This window comes from Gobius niger (assembly GCF_951799975.1).
Source record: "Gobius niger genome assembly, chromosome: 9".
NCBI lineage: Eukaryota > Metazoa > Chordata > Actinopteri > Gobiiformes > Gobiidae > Gobius > Gobius niger.
This window is the reverse complement of record NC_136860.1, coordinates 27490042-27513982: the sequence shown is the minus strand read 5'-3', so window position 1 is coordinate 27513982 and position 23941 is coordinate 27490042. Positions and strand designations below refer to the sequence as shown.

At 40.1% G+C, this 23941-nt stretch overlaps 1 protein-coding gene across 1 annotated transcript in view; it reads left to right on the top strand.

The window, feature by feature from the left end:
* The first annotated feature begins 5659 nt into the window (after positions 1 to 5659).
* The window catches only part of asic4a (acid-sensing (proton-gated) ion channel family member 4a), a 164574-nt gene continuing 146292 nt past the window's right edge, over positions 5660 to 23941 (top strand). Inside the window, exon 1 of the mRNA XM_079563426.1 lies at positions 5660 to 6673. Coding sequence (XP_079419552.1) covers positions 6098 to 6673 — 576 coding nt within the window. The 5' untranslated portion in view covers positions 5660 to 6097. The remainder of the gene's footprint in view (positions 6674 to 23941) is intronic.

Genomic DNA, 23941 nt, shown 5'->3' with positions numbered 1-23941 from the left:
TTACTCCAATTAAGTGACAAAGGGCACCCATAAAATCCACCTAAATGTCTTTAAAATGTGCTAGAAGTGTTTGGTGTGTTTGGTGCTCGCTACAATTGGATCTGAAGTGGGGGATTGTCTGAAAGAGCCCACTCTGTGACCACAGGCATAGCAGAGTTAATTCAGTGGAGCACCCTTCAGTACATTTCCTCATTAGATTGTAGCAGTTCAATCTAAATGCAGCGCTGGGACCTGCGTGTTTACCAAAGGCACAAAGGAGCAAATATCAGGCCCCACAAACTCAACATCATCAAACATGGCGCGTTTGGAGAAAACTGGAAATACAATACTTTGTGGCTTTTATGTAAATTTGACATTTGTGGATGTGTCTGGGGCGGGCGGCTCTTTTGTTGACCACAGATACAGGAGTCGCGTTAGTGCTGAGGCGGCAGAGGCTCGGCCCGCGGTTCATTATTTTTTATCAACAAATAAGTAACGGAAATTACACACCAGGTAGTTTTCATGGTTTGAACAAGTGTATGGACCAGGATTTTGTCAAATGTTTCAGGGCATTTGAATAGGTTGGGAATGCTATATACAGTATTTACCATAATTCAATCATTTTTATTTATTTATTTTTTTACCTTTAAATGATTCAGTGGTTAGCATGGCGCCTTGTCCATCACAGTGGCCTCTGTGATGCTTTAGGATCAATTGTTTTCCGAGTTTCTGGTTGGTTTCCGCTGCTGACGGACCCTCGCACCAAAAAACCTACAAAACAATTGATCCTGGAGTGTTGTAGAGGCCTCTGTGATTGAAAGTAAAGGCGCCATGCTGACCACACATACAGCCGCTGGGCCATGAAAAGTTCAGTTATGCACCTTTAAGCCAGGACTCTCCAAGGAAGGGACATCTTTTCGTTGAATATGTATATCTTGAGGTACAAACAGAGAACCTCAAGTTACTTTCTTTATCTAACCCCACTAACTCTCTAGGGTGAACTGAATGCATAGGTGTTGTGAGTAGCACACTGCTATTTTTGTTTTATAAAAGTTGTTCAAAGGGTTAAAAGTTGCGGCCCCTAATTTGAACAATGCGATTGGGCGGCACGGTAGTGCAGCAGTTAGTGCTCGTGCTTCACAGCTAGAAGGTCCCGGGTTCGAGTCCTACCTGAACGAGGCCTTTCTGTGTGGGGTTTGCATGTTTTCCTCCGTGTTTGCGTAGGTTTCCTCCGAGTACTCCGGTTTCCCCTACCACTAAAAGCATGTATAAAAGGATGAATGAGAGTGTGTTTGAGAGTGTGCATGTATGTGAGACCCATGTATGTTCATTAACATGCACTGTCCCGACCAAATAAACCAATACATAAAATAAATAGATGATATCTGCTCTATATCACAAGAATAATTCATAATTGTTGTTTGGAAGACAAGCAAAAATATAATATCAAGTTCTTTGACATTGACAAAATAAAGGCTGTGAAAAATGCTGGAAAAATATATGAAGAAGAAATGATTATATAAAAGTATTAAAAGGGACATTTCTGTATGTTTGTACTTTATTGTGAAGTCATTCAGTCTTTTTGAGGAACACGTTTAACTTTTTTTTTCGTTCATTTGATGATTTGCTGAAATATCGCATTGATGATCGTTACTGAGACAGTCCCAAAAATACAGGAATATTATGTTTTGTCAATATCACTTACCATCTTGAAAGCTGTAACAGCTCAGCAAATAAATAGTTGAGAAAAATTATAGTATGAAAAGTGCCATAACTAAAAATATTACCATTACTGGTTCTGCTAATGCAACACTACTATACTACTGCTGTATATTCACGTATTGTTGCTTCATCAGATTCACAACTTCAGAAAGAAAGTTTGTGTTTAAACTTTTTCTTTTAACTCAATTCTCTCAAATTGCCTTAAGATATGAATCATATCACGTCTCTCGCTTTGATTAATTGCAGAGTGTGTACACATAAAATAATTTAAAACTTGTCAGCTCATTTTGCCAGTCCAATCCAACACAAAGAATTGCTATTGCTACTTACGAGTGGTATTCACTGACAACCTTGTTTTATTATTTTAATGTCTGCCTCTCAAAACTCCAAAATAGATGGTTTTATGAATGGAAACAAAAGATTAAACGTTTTAAAGGACACAGCTCTAGCACTGAAAGAGACATTTTGTTCCTTTCTTAATAGATTTCAAATGCTGTGGCAATTGCGTTGACGTCATGAAGGGCATCAGTGCAATTAGTCAGCGCAATATCTTTTAGTCGTCCAAGATTAGTCCAATTATCTATCCCCTGCTTCATGTCTTTTCATGCGCAGTGCTCCAAGAGCCATGAGCCGTGAGTCACTAAACTGGTCTGGGTTTATCATTTAGTCAGTGGATCTGAGTGGGAAATGTCCTTTACTTAGATGTTTAATTTAATCAATCAAAATGTATTTATGTACAAACCATCTATCATAACATCATTCAATTGGCCATTTGAAGGGTGAGATTATATGGTTTGGTTTTTAGATCCCATTGGTCCCCAGTTCTTTGCTCTGTGTGTGATCTGTTCTAGTTTATGGTTCATGGCGTGCTTTTTGAGGTTGCCATAAAAGAAGCCACCACTGAAAGTTCACAGCATAGTATAGGTTAATGTGGCATTGTATAGATAGTAGTATGTAGCATCGTTTAAAATGAATTATTTTTGAGAAACATCACAGTCAGTCGAAGATAAGCATCTGTTTATCCCGTGCTGGAGGCCTGTCTGAAATCTTACAGAGCCGCCACAATGGAGCTTATGGCACAGTTCACTTCTTCCATATTGGAGCCTATTTTTTTGTCACAATGATATCTATTTGAGCCATGTGTAATGTATTCTGACCCTCGTGACCTCAGTAACAATCAGTTTGGTGTTGAAAAAAAGCAAAAGGTAGTACTAAAATTGTCATCAACTTTCTGTCCTTTTTACGTAGTCATTGAGCACTTTCTGATAGGGTTGGGATGCTAACATTCTAGTTGGAAAACAGTGTCTGGTGGCTTTTAAGGTCATCTCAGTTTCCCCTTATTTCTGACCATGAAACCTCTTTGTTTTAACGTCCAGACACCGTTACCAAAGGTTTTCGATCTTGTTCGTGTTTAGACTCTTCTCTCCCTGTATAGATTTGCTCGTTTAACACTATCATAGTTATAATTTTCATTTTGAACCCTGTCTTAGTTTTTACCGCAGCAGAATGGGCAGATTTGTTTTGCATTCCTATATTTAACACAAAAAGGCTATATAGTGCCCAAAGTACTTTTAAAGGCCAAAGTTTGTCCCCCTCATTTTAATTCAGAGTTGTTTGTTGAATTTCATCGACATTCTATCCATTTTGGACATTGAACACACACAAACTCTGGCCCAACTTCCAAACAGATAAAATGCCACAGACTTCTTGGATGGCTTTCACTTTGCCAGATGTGGTCTCCGTGTGTCCCCCGTTCTCAGTTGGTATTTGAGGATGGCGCGGGGTCTCAGCCTCCTGTCCCTGTGAGTGTAAATAAGCCAAACCTCCTCTGGGACTAAATCCATAAAACAGTGTGGTTAGCACTGGGCCAGCGGCTACAGCTCGACCACAGTAAGTAAGAAAGTAAAATGGCAATATCCTCCATATCTGTGTTTATCTGGCATGCAAGACACTGTGGCTATAAAAATAGCTATAAAACCTATATGGGGAACGTATTTTGAAGAGCTTTGTGGGTAGAGATAGCGGATTTCCTGTCCATTTAGACTTGGCACATTTACCAGGTACAACAATAACATTACAGAGAGCATCTTTATAGTGATAAACCATTCCTGGAGCTGTAGCACTCAACAAAGAACCCCAACACCCCATGATATGAAAGAAAAGAAAGACCAAGTAAGTAAGTGCTTTATTTATTTGTCATTGTACGAAATTGCATTCACGTGTTGGGTTAGTCCTGTTTTTGAAGGTTGGGGAAACCGGAGTATTGCCTTCAGTGCTCCTCTGAAACAGTGCACCGCCTCCTGGGTTTGTCTCTGTTTCAGAGCGTGGCGTCCTGCACTGGTCAGCTCATCCTCCTGCGCAGCTCCCTCCGCTCCACAACAGTCTTTCACCATCTTCTGAGAAGGGCGTAGCGACGAATATAATCAGTTTTATTCTCCAGTGAACGAACATTAGTTAGAGCAATAGACGGGAATAGAAGATTTGTGTGGCCTAGCTGTGAGTCTTGCCTGGATACCTCCTCGTTTGTCTCCCTTGGTGCCTCTTCAGTGTTTCAGAAGAAGAACCTCACACAAACACAGCGAAGAAGTACAAAAGTGTCCAGTAAAACAATATGGAATAATTAAACTACAAATGCAGTGCGCAGAAAAAAGCACTTTGCATTGAAAATTCTCTACTGCATGTACATCTTCTAAAAAAAAACTTTATTTTAAGGTGCTAATCAATCTATAAAACATCATTAACATTACCAGAGTGCCAGGGATTACTCTGTGTCCAATACAACACGTTTTCCGCATGCTTTAAGTGCCTTTTTTCTGCATGTTCTCATTCTTAAGCTGCCACTGAAGAAAAAGAGCCCTTGATCATCTTTACTGTATTTGGACCCACTGATGCACTCACCCTCATCCTGAATGGTTGCTTCCAAATTTGAGAAATGTCCAAGGCAAGATGGCTTTTTTAATTATGTTTTTGTTTGTTTTCATGGTTTGGTAATCTCACCTGTGATTTTTTTTTCAAGGGCTTTGAGGTCAACTTTGTGCTGATCTCTTGCACCAAAATCGATGCCTAATTAATATGCAAAAGTTGAATTTCTATAGTGATGGAGAATCTCATAGAATGTACTATTTATTGTCCATGTTGATGAGTTTGCTTTATATTTTTCACAGTTTATTTGTGCCCACACTTCTGGGAGACTATGAACCGTATTTAACAGGCTTCAAAACTCTGCTGTGCTTATTATCCACGGGTCGTGATCAGAGATGCTGTAACGGGTAAAAATGTTGTACCGTTTTTTTTAAGTAATGGCAGATGCTGTCTTGGACTTGACCCAACACGTGCCTTCATAGCGCTTCAATTCACTTCCAAATATGCCTTTTCACTCGGGTCGCAGCCTCTCGTGATGTGACTCGCATGACTAATTCCATTAAAGGGGAATAACACGCATTGGGGATCTGAGTTTTCCTCCTCGCATTTGCATAATTTTGTTTGGCAACTTGGGAAACAGCCATTAACAGCTACAGGGTATAATGTAAAGGGACAGGGGGTGGATCGATTGTGTATTTCAACATCTTAAGCTGCATCAAGAGGCTCTTGATCATTCATATTTGTGCAGGAGGCTTGTGATGCCACCATTAGCCGCTGATAAGAAAACAGCGTTGTACTGCCCCTTCTTAATCTCTGACAGTCACGCTCTTCCAATCGATAGTCTTTTACTTTTTTGTTCCAAAGACAAGATTGATTGCCAGGACTTGCCGTATGCTCAGTCCTACTCCCCCTTCCTTTCCTCATTATAGTTTCAATTAGGCGATCTCCCGGGACCTGGTGCGGAGGGAGGTGTTAAAAACTGTTTAGTGACCCCCTGCGAATCACATCAAACAACGGATGTTAGGAGCACAACCTTTGCCACGGACTTTACCGGAGCCAACAAGTGACGAAGCCGACCAAACAAGTGGATTAGTGGGAGGGGCGGAGAAGCGGAGGGGACAGCTGCGGGGGGGAGTTCTCTTCGCGCCAGTCAGGAGGAAATAATGACAATGCTACCTTCTCATGAATTATTAAGCAGCGAGTGGCTATTTTGGTCCGTCTGAAAAAGGAGCATTTCATGAGTTTGTCCGAGGCTGCGCGGCAGCGTTTCTGACAGCTGTATTACGGCTGATAAGCGGAGCATTGAGCTGATCAGGAGTGAGACAAGCGTCGGAGCAGCACACAGCGCTGTAGCAGAGCGCAGTATCAGTCAGAGCACAGGCAGCAGCGGAGGCACAACAAACTCTCCTCTCTTCTCTCTCTCCTCTCTTCTGGAGTTGTTCCTGCTCCGAGCGCGCCACTGACACAGGGAAGTGATCCAGAGCTGATAGCTGCCTTAAAACAAAAAAAAACAAACGCAGACCTGGCTGCCCCCATGCCTATCGAATTTGTTTGCAAAATTAAATTTGCAGAGGAGGATGAGAAGCAGAAGAGCCAGCAGGATGGGGACAAAGAGAGCCTGATCGAGGAGAGCTGCTCTCCTCCGGCCAAAGACCTGGCCAGGTTCGCCAACTCCAGCTCCCTCCATGGGATTAACCACATCTTTGTGTCGGGACGCCTTGGCATCCGGCAGACTCTGTGGGCACTTGCTTTCCTCACATCTCTGGCTCTGTTTCTGTACCAAGCAGCAAAATGTGCCATCTCGTACCTGGAGCATCCACATGTCACCGCTCTGAACGAGGAGGCGACTCCAGAGATGGTCTTTCCGGCTGTGACCATCTGTAACATCAACCGCTTTCGTTTTTCTGCTCTCACTGACGCCGACATCTACCACCTGGCTAACCTCACCGGGCTGCCCCCCAAGAATCGAGATGGGCACAAACCCTCCGACCTCATGTACCCGGCGCCCGACATGCAGGACATCTTCAACCGGACGGGACACCAGCTCGAGGAGATGCTGATGAGCTGCAACTTCAGCGGACAGAACTGCTCCGTGGACGACTTCACAGTGGTGAGTCAAAGTTTGGACAAGTTTACTTCACTCATGCACTCATCTGTAAAAGTTACCGCAGCTAAGAAGTCACAGCACGGGAAGCGATCAAGAGTGTGCTAAAGTTTCGTTTTGCTCATACTGTACGTGACAATACACAGATGAATGGAGAACACTTTGACAGACTGTGCAATTCCAATTTCTCTTTGTGTTTGCTCTCCTGGGGCTGAGAGGTTCCCATGATGCATCTGTGCCTTGCAACATTCATGCGTTTTCCTCCGGTCCCAAAGCCCCGCGAGTCTCTCCGAGTTCTGAGCAACAGTTTCCCTTCAGCCTGAACCCAACGCTTTTCTGTCAAAGAACAAAACAGCCTCTTGCGTTGAAGGGAGAGCTGCCTGCCTGTGTGCGTGCGCTTGTATACACTTTCCCAAGCCTCCGACTCCAGTAGCTAAGAGCACATGGCAGCAAAATTGTCATCAAAAATAGCACGGTGAGTGTCTGCTCGTTCTCCCGGCTGTCGGTCTGCGTTCCCCTCTCGCGCTCCCGCTTCTTGCTGAGAGCCACCTTTCAGCAGAGGGGAGTAATGCCTCTCCGACGTTGTATTTCAATCTCACTGCTGTTAAGATTAAATATTTACAGACAGACATACATGATTTTTGCATTAGCCAGATTGACTAAAAGGGAATAAGAATTTCCAGGAGAGAGCAGAGAGTACAGGACGTGTGCTTTTGTTTGTGTGTATATTTAAAAGCACAGCACGCAGGTGAAAGCAGAGTTTTCTCCAGTGTCGTGGGCACTATTTATTAGCGGCACTGTCCTTGCTGGAGATGGATTTCCCCATCGCTCTTGCAGGAATAGGAATATGCAATTGCTTTAGTCATGACAAAGTGCAGGTGTCAAGTCTTAATAGGGTGTGTTGAACATTGATATGCTCCCCTTCCTGTGACTCTGGGACGCCGCCTTATCACACCGGGGCACTACATCCAGCCTGATGTGCCAAATTAGACCAAAGAAATAATGACACGCTTTTGCCTTTCACAGCAGTGAGATGGATGGCTGCATTGGCGGTGCCTCTTGGTAGTGATGGTAAATCAGTGGGATTTTCTTGCTCTTTGCACTTTTTTTTAATGATTAAGCATGGTATTGTGTTATGTTTTCCACAAGGCTGTGCCATTGATCGATTTGGGTGATTGCAATTCCTGTTTTTTCCCCCTCGGATATTTTCTTATATATTCATCTTATATATTTTCTTCTTGAATTGAAACTGAATTGTATTTAAAATGTCTTGTAAAGTATATGCATGAATCACACTAGTAAAAGCCACATTGAGCTGAAAACAAATAGAAAAATGTCATTAAAATTATTATGGATGACCTAAAGAATGGAATGGATAAAGGAGTCTAATGCATAACCTAGATAATACTTATTTTCTGTTCATTATTGATGTCACACTCTTCACAAACTCATTGGTTTCATTGGTTTCCTTTAATTTATAGAGGTGATGCATATGACATTCCAGCACAGCATCAGTCCGGACAGTTGAGGGTTCTGTTTTAGGATGTAAGGAAAGCATGTTCATACCCTTGCTAGATCTGGTTCATTTATGTGATTTATTTACTGGTTTCAATTTGTCTTTGGATGTTGTCTCATCATTTAAAGAGGTCTAGTGCAGACCGGTGGAGCCCCAGAGCTGAAGACGTACTGATGTGACATTTTCAATTGTATGCAACCCAGTCCAGATGACTACTTTAGCAAAACTCTTGCTGTCACCAACAACACTGAATAATGTTTTTTCAGTATTTCATAAATCAGACATTACCTACATGTGTTTTATATTATTGTATTTTGGTTCAGTTTTGACAATTAGCAAAACACTGGTAGATTCCTAAACATGTTACTCTCACTTGCCTCTTTGATTTACTTTATGATACCTGAGACAATAAGGAAACTGAACTTGCTTTGCCTTTTCTAGACCTACAGTATTCTTTTGTAAACTCTCACTTATACAGGAGTTGTCCATCGTAGAAAAAGGTTCTTGAGCTGTCACCTGTACCATGAAGTATTGGACGTTGCTCATCCAAGAAGCTTCGTCAACGACATGAACTCTGGACTACAGAGTACAGATGACAGCTCAAGAACCTTCATCTATGGTGTTCTAGAGTTATGCTTTAACTTCTGAAAGAGACTAGTCACAGTGAGCAGTGAGCAAAAATGTCAAGGCCAGCGACCCACCACGGACAATGAGAGAGAATTAAATTGCTTTGCTCTCCTATAGATACATAAAAGTAGTTATGACAGGAGAATGGGTGTATTTTCTCCTCAGTTGTTCTGTCAGGCGTTTGAAAATGTCAGGCACCTCAGGGAGTCAGAAAACTTTGATGAAACTGCAGCAAAAAGTTTACTGTGTTTTTCTGCCATGAATCCACCATCAATCCTGTCATTTTCTGGTCTGTTAATTAGCATTTCTTCAGCTGAGCACCAAGCCGGTGTTATTTTGGGGATAGCGGTCCACTTCGCAGCCCAGATTTGGCCCTCACTGAAGGATTCCCATTGACGGGGCTCCTCTCTGTGTGATCTGCATTTGGGTTTGGCTTGTCAGTTAGATTTGTTACAGGCTACTAGCTACCTTTCCACGCTTGACAAGTCACTTACTCCTCCGTCCTGCGGGGTATGCACCATTGGGGACGCACAGGGAGGGAAGCTTCATGTAGGAGAGTGCAGCATTTCCCACTGCTTTTATGATGATTTCACCAAATAGAAATACATCTTATTGTTTCAAGGTGGGCATTTCAATAGCAATTAACAAATAGGGGATATCATGTCCTCTGCAAAAACCCCATGGAGACCCCCTGTCTCCATGGCGCATTATATAAAACCTGTTAACCTTGTAGTTTAGCAGTTCATTTTTTCGGTCTTTTCTCAAATGTGATTCTCCTGGACTTAAAATTACCCATTCTTCTCACAATACTGTTAGGAAATAATTAGCCATTTCATATATTTTTTAAAATATTGTTCAGTCCTAATTGGGGATGTTTTCCAATACTGGCTCCGGATATCGGAACCGATACTCAAAATTACAATATTGGGTATTGGCTACAAATATCTGATACTGATCCAATACTTGCTTTGGCGCTCACTGCTTTAAAACAAAACTTTCACTGACTAAATCTAACCAGCTAAGAACCTGGAGAATTTGATTGTTGAGTTTGTTAGCGGGAGCATGCTAAAGCTAGCGAGAGCATGCTAAAGCTAGCAGGAGCATGCTAATGCTAGCTGGAGCATGCTAAAGCTAGCGGTAACTAATCAAGGCTGAAAAAAATCTAATCGGCCACTGCTGGAGTGGCCAGGTATTTATTTATTTGTTTTACTTTAGTTTATGAAATGCTGTTAAAGAATAACTAATATAAGATATTTGTAATGTATCAGTTGTAATGATCAGATCACTCACTATGTGAGTTGTTTATATTAATATAAAATAGCCTGTTCCAAGGATAGTGTTGAAAATCCAGTGATCCTTCTTCCATTATTTTATTAATAAATATAAGTGATACTTGATCTGTAACGTCATGACAATACTTTATTGATCTCACAATGGAGATAGAAACCATTCACTTTTTTACTCAGAAAAAGCCACTGTTAAGAAAGTCTCAGTTAATATTGAATATTGACAGATACTCAAACCCCTGTTATTGGTATCAGAAGCAAAAAAGCTGGATCAGTGCATCTCTAGAAATAGATGGATATTAGATGCAAATTTTGAATATAGTTTATCAAAGTAGTAAATAATGCTGCTGCTCTGAAGATATTGCCAAATGCTTTTCCTACATTGCATGTGATTTGTTGAAGCCACAGAAATTAAAACAAATAAAAATAATAATAATACTGAGTATTGTGCTGCAAATGCAGCCACACAGCCAAACAGCCACATTCAAAGCCACATATTTTGTTTTTTGTTGTTCGATTTTTCCTCATTTTCCTGACATTTTTTTGTCCAAGCTCCAGGTGTTTGCTTTTGATACAATATTTAAAATCCCACCACATTTTTAGTGCACTGACAACACAAAAATCTTGAACAATGTCTTTTTTTTTTTCTTTTTTTTTTTAAAGTGAGAATTTGTGTTATTGCTCGGAGAAGATTAATTGTCTTCAGCAGGATTCGGTTAAATCTGACTGTGAAAAATAGTCTTTTCTAAATCGCGTCTCCTCTACAGCAGCACGTAGTGTGAATTTTTTCTTTCTTCTTCCCCTGCATGATTATTTGACGTCGGTAATAAGGCCATTGCTTATAATTAAAGATTACACTATTGACTCACGGAAGATAAAGCTGATTCAACAAGCTGTGAATAAATAGATTAATATTTTTCTCCCAGTCTAACGCTGAATAATTGTCAGCCTATTGTGTGGTGAGACGAGCACCGAGACCCATTGCCATTTTTTTCTCTCATTATTTTTATTTTTTTTGTCCCCCCAGAGTGGCTTGCTCTGTCTCTCAGCTGTATTTGTTGCTTACATTATCAGATTTGGCTGTGAGCAAGGACAAGATCCCTTCTGCATATATTCATGGCGGATAACTAAACAGCTATAGGGGTGGCATGTGACGTGATCTTTGAAAAAGAAAAAAAAAGAAAAACACCCTCACAGGCCAACGCGGGCGCCTGTGCAATCTGTCATTACAGCCGCAGCGCCGCTCCGTTTGCCGTGTTTTACAGTTAATTGAATGTTTAATAGTATGATGCCTCTCTCCGTCCTCTCCTTTCTGACGCCAAACCTAAAAACACATTAACGTAAATCAATACGACGAGGAAAGGCACAGCAAACAGTCATTACGGCCTCGTGTCAGCCAGTGTGTGTTCTCAGACACAAAGGGCATGGCCAGAACTGGAAATATCCACCTCTGAGTTCAATATATAACTCTCTGTCATAATTACTGTATGTAAAAAATATAGGTATAATAGGTTTGAAATGATGCACTATTTAAACATATTGTTTACTCGAAATAAAGATAATTAACCTATTGTAAACTATTGTGCACACGAAAATAATGAAAATGGTCTTGAACTTCATTTGTCTGCTGTTGGAACATCAATCAACTTGAGCAAAAACACTATAATTAACAGAAAATGAAGTTTACAATTGAAAAGTTAATTTGATAAAACAGATAAGTGCCACTGAAAAAAAACAAGTGGGGTTGTCATTTTCTCTTTATGCAGAAGTGTTTTTAATGAGCTATTTTAGTACCATAAAAATAGTACATACTTGTTAACTTAAATCAAATCGACACAGCTTTAGTTTCACACGTGTCCCCACTAGGAAACAGAGACAAAAAAAGCTAATTTTTTTTTGCAAAATAACTCTTCAATTAGTTTTCTATGACCACAAAGCATATTTCAAAATCAAGGTTGCTTTATGTGAAACTATTTTGAATTAGTTGTGCTTTGATTTGTTGAAGACAAATCTGACTGTCTTTATTGACTCACAAGGGAAATTACCTGGTTACGGCAACTCAGTAAAGCAGTTGCTACTAACACTAAAAGTCAATTTATTCTTGCTAAAAATTCCCATTACAGACAATTAAGCAATTGGATTGTTCTTCATCGTCAATATCTCCCTGGGAAACAACATCATTTGTGAATGAGAAAACCGCTGGTACATCACCTCCGTTTTTCTTCTGTTTTTGTTGTTTTTTCTCCCAAAATCCAGCTTCACTCAAAGGCTGACATAATGTTTCTTTTATACTCTGAGACGGGAGGAGCAGAGCTGTGCTTCTTGTCAATCTCCCTCCTTTTACCAGCCGCAGTTTGTGAGATGTGTTCGCTGATATAGTGGATTTGATTGTTTTGATTCCGCCAAAGACGCAACTCCCTCACTACGGATGCCATGTCTCTTTTTTTTATTGTGTACCACTATAAGAGAGTTCACGGTAATATGACAATAGCTGTTTACAATAAGCTACATTAAAAAAGTCTTAAGAAGGAAGCAGAAAAATTCCAACATTAGCAGATCTTAAATACATCCTTCATAATGAAAACAGAAGAGGGCGAGTGCATCAATGGTCTGGGAAGAAGTGAAAAGTTTATTTTGCTTTTTTGACTGCTTTCGCTACTTTGCACAAGCTGTTCTACAAGCCAGTCTCAGCTAATTTATCCCACATCCTGACAAAGACCAGGAGGCGGGACTACTTTACACCGGTTTTAGAATCGCTGCATTGGCTCCCCATGTGTTTCAGGATCAATTATAAAGTTTTAATAGTTTTTAAATGTCTTAATGGTCTTGGTCCTTCTTATCTTTCGGAACTGCTTTTACCTTATGAACCTTCACAACCCCTTCGCTCCTCCGGCAGGGGTCTCCTATTTATTCCTAAAGTCAACAAAAAGACTCATGGCGAGGCGTCTTCCCAATATTACTTTTTAGTTTAGCTTTTAACTGACATCTGTTTATTTAATCCTAAATTTTAACATATTTGTATGGGCAGTTGTGCCAGGCGTATTGTTTTAAATGTTGTAATCTGTAAAGCACTTTGTGATGCCTTTCGGTATGAAAAGCGCTTTTTAAATTGACATTGATTGACATCCTTCATAATGTTCTTGATGGAGAAAAATTGTTTGTGAAATGCCAAACCTGAGCCTGAACATCTCGGTAAACTCAACACTAAATACATTATACCAGGGCTGGTATTAGGTTCCCTACATGTTGTAATTTTTTCTCATATAGTGTAGCCCTAGTTTTATATATAGCACTTTCTGAGTTTGCTACTTTTTCTTTATGTTGACATTCTTTTTATAATCTCCATTGCATTGTATGAACTAAATTACACTGAACAATATAGTGACTTTTATATTATATGCTTTCAGTCCTCAGTTCGTCCCTTGTCCAATTTGCCTACTGTATTTGTAAACCCCGTGTACAGATGGCTTGCAGTGTGACATCCACTTTCCCACTGGGCTCCACATCTGCACACGCAGCCCTTTAACAACTCAACCGCACACAATGTTGCTTCCTCCTGCCCCCCCCCCTCTTCTCCCCTCCAGTGCGGTGCAATGAGGGGAGCGTGAATGTGACTGGAGATCTGGGCCCGCTTCGTCTGCAACAGCCTGTCTGTCAAATTAGGCGTCTACAGTTGCTCCGCTGTGGGTGTCCCCGCAGCTGAGCAGCCGCCTGGTATCTGATCCACGCGGTCGACCCGGGAGGTCGGACCCAGCCGCTTTAGCTGTACTCAAATAGGCTGCAAACAAATAAGCAGGCGATGGTAGTTCTTGTTTAAAGTACAGGCACTGTCAGTTTATTGACTGGAAGCTTCCTTTGAGTGTTCCTTGTGTTACCAGTCTAACCAGGGACAAAATGGGCAAGTTCAGATGTTTTTCATGGTGTCCCATCTGCTCAGATTTTATCCTTCTATCCTTCATATTTGTTCATGTTTGGATTATATTAAAGTCACTGTTTTCCCCATTTTCAAGTTCGAGTTTGTCAGTTTTAAATTGTTGGGTCCAACCATATTCTTGACCTTCCAAAGGCATTCTTAATATCCCAATTTGGGCAAGACTCTTTACTCTCAATGCCTCCATGTGACTCAGATATGAATGAGAATAGGCGAGAGGTTCCTTGATGAAAAAGTATTTTGAGCGGCCAATCGAGATGGGAAAGTGCTAGACCATTAGTAATGCGACTTTAAAAACACAAGCTAAAAACATACATACATACATATATGTATGTACGTGCTGTGGGGCATAAAAGCTGTCCAAAGATATACATCAGCTACTTGTACTAATGGTCACAGTCCATTAGAGTGGAGTTTATGAGATCAAACGTTTACAAGATCTTAATAGATTTTTATGTAAATGCATTGCTATTAACTAGATTAAACAAAAGCAACACTGTGAGAAGTTGATAGCCCAAAAGAACCAAGAGAAATACATTGGGCACTTCCATTTTCTTGTTTGTTTTATTTTTGCATTCTTGTTTTGTCAGAGGCTTGTACAGTATTTTGGAAAATCTTTGCTGTGTTAATATTCAGGGCTGACTGAATGGAGGAACAATCCCTTATCTGTTTATGTAAAGAGGGGAAAGTGGCCCTGTTGTTTTGGGAAAACTTTGCACTCGTGTGTTCTTGGGGTTTTTGATAATATCGAATAATTGCCTCACTGTTAAACATTTTGCCCCTTTTTCCATTCATTGATGTGAGCTGAAACTAAAACCAGTAACTGAGAGTCAAGAAAAAAACAACATTAAGTACTCCCTATTAAGCATTTACAATATATGGGCGAAATTTTTACTCATACGTATTGTTACTTTGTAAATATGAGTGAAATAAAAGTTAACAATTGTAAAAAGTACAAAATACTGACATTTATGTAATAAGACAAAATGAAAGATGTGCAACTACAATGTACAAATTAAGAAAACAAAGAAAGATATGTAAAAAAGATATGTATACATCCAATTAAATTTGATTCAACTGTATTCCTGTCTCATAGTTAAATTAAAGGACAATCAAACTATTAAAATGACATTTTAAAAAGACAAGCATGCCAATGTTTCACACTACTTTTTATATTTGTGAGGAACACTATTATTTCAATTTCAGACAGTCGACACATAAAGCTGTACATCAAAGTGTTCACTCTGCCATTGACATTTCTGTGGCACTTGACCATCTTTGCTTCTTCAAAAGAACACGCAACACTTATAGGCCACCTGCAGCCTGCACATGCTGGCTTTCTCATAATGAGTCCATAGGTGAGCTGTGTACAAGGGAGTACAGTACGCTTTAATAAAGTCCGTTTACTCTGTACAACAGCCAAACTTTCGGTCCAGAGTATAGGCTATAGCTGGGTCCCACACAAATGCAGAGATAGCTCAAGATTTCGTAAAGGACAACCCATTACATACAACACTCTGCATTGTCTATAAATGTCTCCATCATCTGACATGTCCTCAGTGATGATGTGCCCGAGGTGCTTGATTTTGTTGACATTTTGTTGATTCAGAACATCATTAGACAGACAAAAGTTTGGAAATGTCATGTTCTTATCTTTGTTAGCTTTACAAATCAGAACCACTCTTAGCACTATCCTACTTAATGTCATGCTCGAGACCATAGGCTGAACAGATACTGACACATTAATGTATTCAAACGAAAAAAAAATCTATATTATCATTGATACAAATTGAATGAGAACAATACATTTCATTCATTCATAAGGTTGAAATGGTTATTGTAGCAGAGTAGCGTTACTCACTACCCTCCTCTGTTTGGTCACGGCGTGTTTGATTGCGTGAAGCTGCGGCTCGGGGCTTTTAAGTCGATGATAAAGGTTTCCGATGTTGTGAAGCGCAGCTCCCCTACAACCCCCACCCCCGGGTGTCTTTTAGCGGCACAGGCATTTGTCTCTTGCTGACACGTCATACAGCGAGCCCACGGAGGTGTTAATGCACTGGCTTTAATAGGAGCCTTCTGTAGAGCACACTGGTTCACACACACACACACACACACACACACACACACACATGGAGCGAGGTGATTGATCAAGACTCTGACCGGCCACCACTCCCTCTGTCTGGATCAATCACGTTTATGAAAAATACAAGATGAACTTCTACCAGAACAACAAATGAGATCGAAACAGGAGAAGGACCAAGACACACTCTCACCTTTTCAACTTTAGACTTGTCCTTCAAAGCCAGTCTAAGGCTGTGTTCATTTCCAAGTTTGAACCATTTGCGCCTTTTCTTTAAACTATCAAGAAAGTCGCTGAAGCTTAGAAGTGGGTAGAGTCGAAAAAAATACATTCTCAAGTAAGAGTAATATTGAAGTTGAAATTAAAACTTTTAATTAGTGAGCCATATAATCACTCAAATAAGAGCAGTCAAGACCTAATTTTGCAGTGCCTTTGTAGTTTTAAAATGGTGATGTTTAATATCGACTTCTATATTGTGCCGCAAACTAAGTTACCATAGTTCATTGCCCTTAATGTGGTAAAAAAGAATAAGACAAAGGTTTGTATATAAAATATACAAAAAGTACTTTCAGGTCTCGGGGGGTGCTGGTATTCAGGAGACGTTGTGTTTTGTGATTTTGATGTTTGAATGAGAGTTTTTCTAATGTGATTTTGCTTTACGTACAGTGGGCGGGGTCAGTCACCTCCAAAAATGTTACTAAAAATAACCTTTGGCAACATAAAAGCATGCTCCTAGGGTTTAGTGGTTCTTTTGTCAAGAAAATACTGTATGAACGAATAATCGGTGCAATGGGCATGTCCAAATATGGACAAAACAAATAAACTTTAGGTTTAAGTGAACGATGTATGATCAAATATGGTGCCTGCCATTTTCATGCTGTAATTTCACTTATTTCACTACGTCCTCCAAAACCAACACATATATCATGACTTAGCACAATTATTCACCAATAAAATGTGTGAGTTGCATCAACTTGGTTAGTTTTCAAGTTATGTAAAGAAATGTACCATGACTTCTTCAGACTTCAGAGAAAACAGGAAGTTGAGAGCGCGACCGGTCTCTGCTGATTGGTCAAATGCCACAGTAGTAGGATCTGTGATGTAGGGTGATCTCTTCTGATTGGCTGAGTGAGGACTACGTGCTTCTTTACCTTGCAGATGTGCAGCAGGGAGGCCATATGTAAAGTGTGCGGAAATGACCAAAAATAGTCACTTGCTCCATAAAGGGCTAAACCCATATAACGGAAGTCAATTATTCGGCTATACAATCTTGGCTATACAATCTCTCCAGGTTGTTTTTGTGGTCTATTTCCATTGCCTCTGTAGTTTGCACAACCCACAGGTCCACACAGATTGAGAGAGTTGGTTCAGAAGATTGATCGTGGTTCCCGCCTCATGCCCCTCCCTTTGGTCCAGATCAATACATCCTTCAGTCACAGCACTTCCCCTCGTCTTTCCTTCTCTCCGTCCTCACTCCTACTCCACGCTGCTTGTGACTAATTATCCCACGCCTTTGTTTTGGGCTCTAGCCTCAGTCGCATTTGTTAACGCCATTGGAGAAGTGAAGATCTTTACAACAAGATCTCTGTTTATGTTAGCGTATAGCCAGCCCAGATCCATCAATATACACTGTCTACCTTCTCCCTGTAGGGCGCTGGAAATTATCGAGCAACTCAAAGTGACTCACAGCCCAAGCGGCGAGGAACGGCATTTCGATAAAACAAAGTGAAATTTTAAGTGGTGGCCCAAATTGACATAAAAGTTTCCCCTTCCAATTATTTTTTATGCGGTAAAATCAAGTTCTTTATTTCATCCAAACACATTGGCTTAATTTAGAAATAGCACAATAGGAGTGAAAGAAAGTTAATTAAAAATCTATTTTCTCATCCACACGCCACAAGAGTTTGATTAGTGACTTACATTTTCCGATGGCATCACAGTTTATGATTTTGTTTACAACTTTACATAGGTAATTGTCTGAAAAGTTAAGCTACACATACTAAACATGGGCGGCCCGATGGCGCAGCGGTTAGTGCTTGTGCTTCACAGCTAGAAGGTCCCGGGTTCTATCCCCAGGTCGGACAGAGCCCTTCTGTGGGGAGTTTGAATGTTCTCCCTGTATCTGCGTATGTTTCTTCCAGGTACTCCGGCTTCCCTTACCACTAAAAACATGTACAATAGGACTGGATGAGTGAGAGTGTGTTTGAGAGTGCGAGTGGGGGCATCGGATGGAAATTAGCCCATGGCTACAATCCGACGTGAAACATTTACATGCACATGTCCCATGTATGTTCATTAACATGTCCCGACCAAATAAACAAATAAATACTTTAATATTTGCCCATCGTGTGAACATTTTCAGTTTGCACTTTTCTTATGTGAGCTGATCTGTACTGACTTTCTGCTCTGTTGGTTGGATTATTATGTAAATACTTTTAGATTTGGAACTAAGTATTTGTGACAAACTAACATCAGTTTTAGCCACTAGATTAAGTTAATGCTGAAATAGTTCTACAATATACCAGTGATTCTCAATCTAAGGTTCGGGACCTCAAATGGGGGTCCAAAAACTTCACAGGGGATCCCCAGAAGACAAAATTACAAAAAATATTTATTTAAATAATATATTTTATATTGATTATTTCTCTTGAAAATCTGTATTTACCTTTGAAAATCATAAATGGCTTTGATTCTCCTTAAAATACAGTAGTTTGTCAAGTATGTGGTGCTAACATAGGGATGACTAAGATATTCACATCAGGTCATGGCTAATGAAGTTAAGGACCAAGAGTGTACATTCAACCCAACTGCTGAGTCTGCATAAATCACTGCTCAAAGTGAATGAGGATTCATTAATGAGAGAGACATTGAGAATGTGTCTTGAGGTCTGTTGTAAACCTCTCTTACACTTTTCTTTGTCTTGTATGTTTTGAACTAGTTTATTTTTCTGTTTGCAGAGACAATAGAAATACTTCAAATTCAGATTTGTCGAAGCCTAATGGAGCTACTTCTCCTCACGAGTCCTCAGGCCTAATTTGCTTATGAAGGCAGTTGTCGTGTTGGTAGCACGCTACTCTGAAGTCCTAAATATTCCTCTAGCTTTCTTAGAATGCACTACAATGCTGTTTATTCGTTTTTAAAACACAGCTCTAAATCCAGCCCTTTTGTCTGCCATTATAGTTGATTTCTCTGTTTATGCAGTGCTGATAACTTGATGAGTATTCAGAAATAAAGACGTTGACTATGAAAGCCCTGGGCCAGCACTCTCTAAATGCGCACTTTTCCTCTGAGCTGCCAATGGGAGCTTTTTATTTTGTCATCTTTCCCAGTCACTGAATACATTAGCGCATATTCCTCTGAAAAATTAACCAAGCTTGCTTTTAGGCCCGCGCCACATAATGGCTTCGTGCTTCTTCATTCCCCGCGCTCGTGAGCTTTAATTACTTTGCCAGGGATAGTGCACGCAGGAGGTGGGCAAAAAACTGTTCCGCAGACAATGGCATTTACTTTGGTCTGGAGTTACTTGACAAATAAAGGAAATCAATTTAAACAGGAATCACAGTATAGCAAACATATTAATTGTGAAATAGGTTTGGAAATGAAATAAGATGACCTCTGATACTTCACTAAGTAATTAAACAAATCTAGACCCAACCTTTACTTTCTGTTCAAGGGAAAAAATATGTATTTTCGTTAAAGCCACACTGAGGAACTTTCCTGATTATGTGTGTGTGCTGTAAGAATGTAAACCCGTCAGCTATACCAACTTGCTGCTAGTTACGGGATTCTTTTTAGATTTTTTCTGGTGGACTATAAGCATATTTAACACACACAAATAAAATTAGGTCCAGATGAATGTTTTTTCTTACTCTTACACTAGAAAATTAAACATCAAACAATTATTGTCCAGTAGATTTGGAAAATAACACTTGATGGTAGAGGTTAGCATGTAGCATGAAGCTAATGTTAGGATAATCCTTAGCATTCTCCGTTATTTGACTGAAGAATGCATTTGAATGAGGCTGTAGCCCACATGTGTCAAAATGCGTCCCGCAAGATGATTTAATGTGGCCCTTTGTAGCGCATGGATTTCTGAATGTGTCAAAAAAGCAGAAAGTCTGTTGCCCATTCCTGTGCGGAGTTATGGTATTTTAAAGAAATAGCCAGAATGCTCACTCAGGCCACTAGGGGCAGCTTAAATAAAAAAAAAAAGGAAATAATTCCACATATGTTCAGCAGAGGGCACTGACTTAACAAGAGATCAGGATATAAACAGCATATTATAGCCATGTGGTAAATGGTCAGTCTGCCCCAGGACGGCTGTGGCTACAATAGTAACTTGCCGCCATTGAGTGTGGAGTGAATGAATAATGACTATATGTAGCACTTTGAGAAACGTGTGACACAGGCTGATGAAACACAATCAGTGTAAGCTGTTGTTATCTATTAGGCCACAGTCCTTTACAATACGGCCCGTGACCCGACGTGGGGGCTGAATTTCGGCCCACGACCCAAAATGAGTTCGACACTCCTGCTCTAACCTATTTAAATCTCATATTTAGTCAACATCTCCATGGAGACGAGCTGGAGACGTCCCCACTGCCAGTCAATGGAAAAGTGGGATCTTATAGGAGAGATATTGTATTGTATTGTATTTTATTCCATTTATTGGCAGCTTTGAACATGATCATTTGTGGATATTCCCAGAGATGGTCTCTGTATCTAGACAGCAGCATTGCTATTAGGCCATGGGTTATCAAAAGAAAACATTTTAAAGGAGACCTAATGTAATTGAGCCTAATGTTTGGCTTTTCTTTGAGACTGTAGTCTAAGCGACGTCAGCAACATCTCCATAGAAACGAGGTTGTGCTGTCCCTCTTGAAATATAAAAGGTTAGTGCTAGATCGTCTGCTCGGGAGGGCCGGTCTGCTGTGATTTTGTACAGATCTATGAGTTGGTTTGTCTAAAAATAAAAATAACCCTGATCCTGTAACCCTTATCCAAACCTCAATGTCTGTCATAATATCTCACGTTTTCACAGCAGACTCTTCCCTCTGGAGCAGACGATCTCACACTAGGCAATAAAAAAAATGAGTCAGGATTCAATTCGAACATGCGTGCAGTTAACATACAGGCTACTTCCCTGGAGCTGAATTTTCAAATAACTGCTTGCAACTATTTACAGTAGGTTAATCTTCAGCTTGATTTTTAAAATTCTTATAAAAAATAGATAGACAAGTCTTCCTTTTATTTACACATAGCGCAGATATACAAAAGCGTGTGGGGATGTTGTCATTGAGGCTGAAGGTCTGAGATCTCCACGCAGCCTTTGGAGAAGAGCAGTTCTTGCGTGGGCTCATTTTGTCCGCTTACCAACACGTAGTAAAGTAAAATGCATAATAGGTTTTGGCAGCTCTTGGCACAGCTCACCCGCCACAAAGGCAAAGAAAATCTTCAATTGCCTCTATGAAATATATCAAAACTTTTTCCATTAAATGTGGCCTTCCAAGTACTACTAAAAAAGATATTTGAATTTCCTTGTACCAACAGGCCTACAAAATACAAAATGCATTACAAAGAAATATGCTAACTAATATGTTAAGTGACTTCTAATCACACTATAATTTACTTAGGAAATCAAAACCAATATTGAAACCAGTATGACAACTTGATGTAACTAAAGCAGGTTTTCCTTTGTTGCAGCGGCTGTTTTTCTTAAACACAGCAGACCTCTGAATTTCACCGGCTCAGTGCTGGAGAGAGGAGCATTGGCATAAAATCACAGCCTTCTCTGAGTGTGGCAGCTTTGTTGTTGCTTCTCTCCGCATTAAAATTAAAGTGAAATGCATTTCTTAATGAAAGCTTTCAGCACTCCAGTCTCTCCATCTATTACTAGACGCCCCTCTCACACTGTTCCACGGCTTGTGTTTAACATATTTAGACTTGAGTTTTGGGATTGTTACAAAAATACTGCTGAATGAAAATAGTGAAAATTATGAGAGACCCAGACCTCTTAGAGCTAGAAGTATAGCTTGGTGTACATTATTGACTGGATTGTAAAGTTGTGACAAACGACTTTTTCTTAATTTACTTTGCATAAGGCACAATTATACTGTGCTAGTTTGTTTTATTCATTATCGGTGGTTCTGTGACAGAGTAGTTTCGCATAAAACTGTGTTATGGATATTGCAAGTCACATACCAAGACTGGGTGTTGAGAACTGTATAGTATATAGTAAAGAACGTACCCTTAAATACATCTAAACGCTATAGTCCAATGCCTTTATGAGAACTATAACTCCAGTATTTTACATCTTCAAATTGTCAAAATACTAAGCCATATGATAATCATAATATCATATCAGGCAACAGCAGGACTGAACCTCTGTGTCTTGTGCCTTGGATGATGATGCCCATTTGTTTCAATGGGACCTGAGTGAGCTCAAGTGTCAGGGTGCATGTCTGGGCCTGGACAGGAGGCTCTCGTCTGCTCACTCGGCTGGAGGCTTGGCTCTCATCCCGAATTGAGACGAAAGTCTCGCATTTTGGCTGTGGCTCATGTTGATGTTGTTTCTCATGTTTGTAGCTGCGTGTTTTGTACCACTCAGATGTCACATGGCCTGCTGTGTTAATCCTCCATGTTGGCAGACAAAAATGTGAAATAAAAGAGGCTACATTTCAAACTGAATGGGATTATACAGTTTATAATTGCACTGTTATTGATATGTGGCACAAAGCTAAGCAAAATGATTTAGTTTTCTTTTCTATTTTGTCTCTTTCTCTATTCAACTTTTCACTTTATGTGGACCTTACCATAAGTCCTTTGGTTTGTCTTAGCTAGACATTACACTTCACAATAAAATGCAGTATCTGTATTTTAGAATAATTGTCCGCTTGATATTGTAGTGTGTATATGATGCTAGACATGTGTGCCATTGGATTATTGTATTATTTTTACATTGATACAGTACATGCACTTTATTGGTTTCAGTCACATGACAATTCCTTGTTATGGGTGCCATTGGATCATACAGTTTTCCACTTACTATAATTGCTGGTCTAATGCCCATTGCAATGCATGCTCTTCTCTTCACTTTCCCATAAAAACGTGTAGAAATGTGGACATGCTATACAGAGTAACTTATATAAAGCATGTCAACATAGTGGAGGCTATGAAATGAAGTGTTGGCACCAAGTCCCAAAGCAATGTCCTAATGATCCCTCTTTTATCTTTTTCCTGTTCTTTGGACTTATTTCTGTGGCATTAACATTAATGACGCGCCGCTCTGAAGTACAGTAAAGTGAGGTGTTGCGACAGGCGGGATATTTTGTCGAAATCTATACGGCTTTATGGAGCGTACCGGCACCGGCAGCCCGCTCACTCGCACCGTTATTATTATTATGTTTGGCTTACCTTGCAATGCGCTCCTGGGAGATGCTTACAATAATTCGTCAAAATGGCTCCGATGTTAAGGTCAGTTTTAATGCAGCGAATGTGTTTCTTTTCCTCTGGTGTAATGTTCGTGCAAACTGAAAATCACTAAGCGTCTATGGTACACTAAGCCTGTACCGAACAATGGGGGAAACGCTGAATAATTCAAGTTAATGTCATCCTGCGACTGAGAGAGCTCCTGCTGGCCACCATTACAGAATGTTTACCCAGAGAAGTATTACATTATTTACACATTACATTTGTTGCCGTTTGTAAAGGAAGGTAAAGTGCGGTGAATAGGTCACCCCCTGTCTGCGCACTTGGGTATATGTGTCTACTTGCCAGTGTCAGCGACGTACAATGAGCTTAAAACACCTGGAATGTTTTTTTCCTCAAGTGGTGA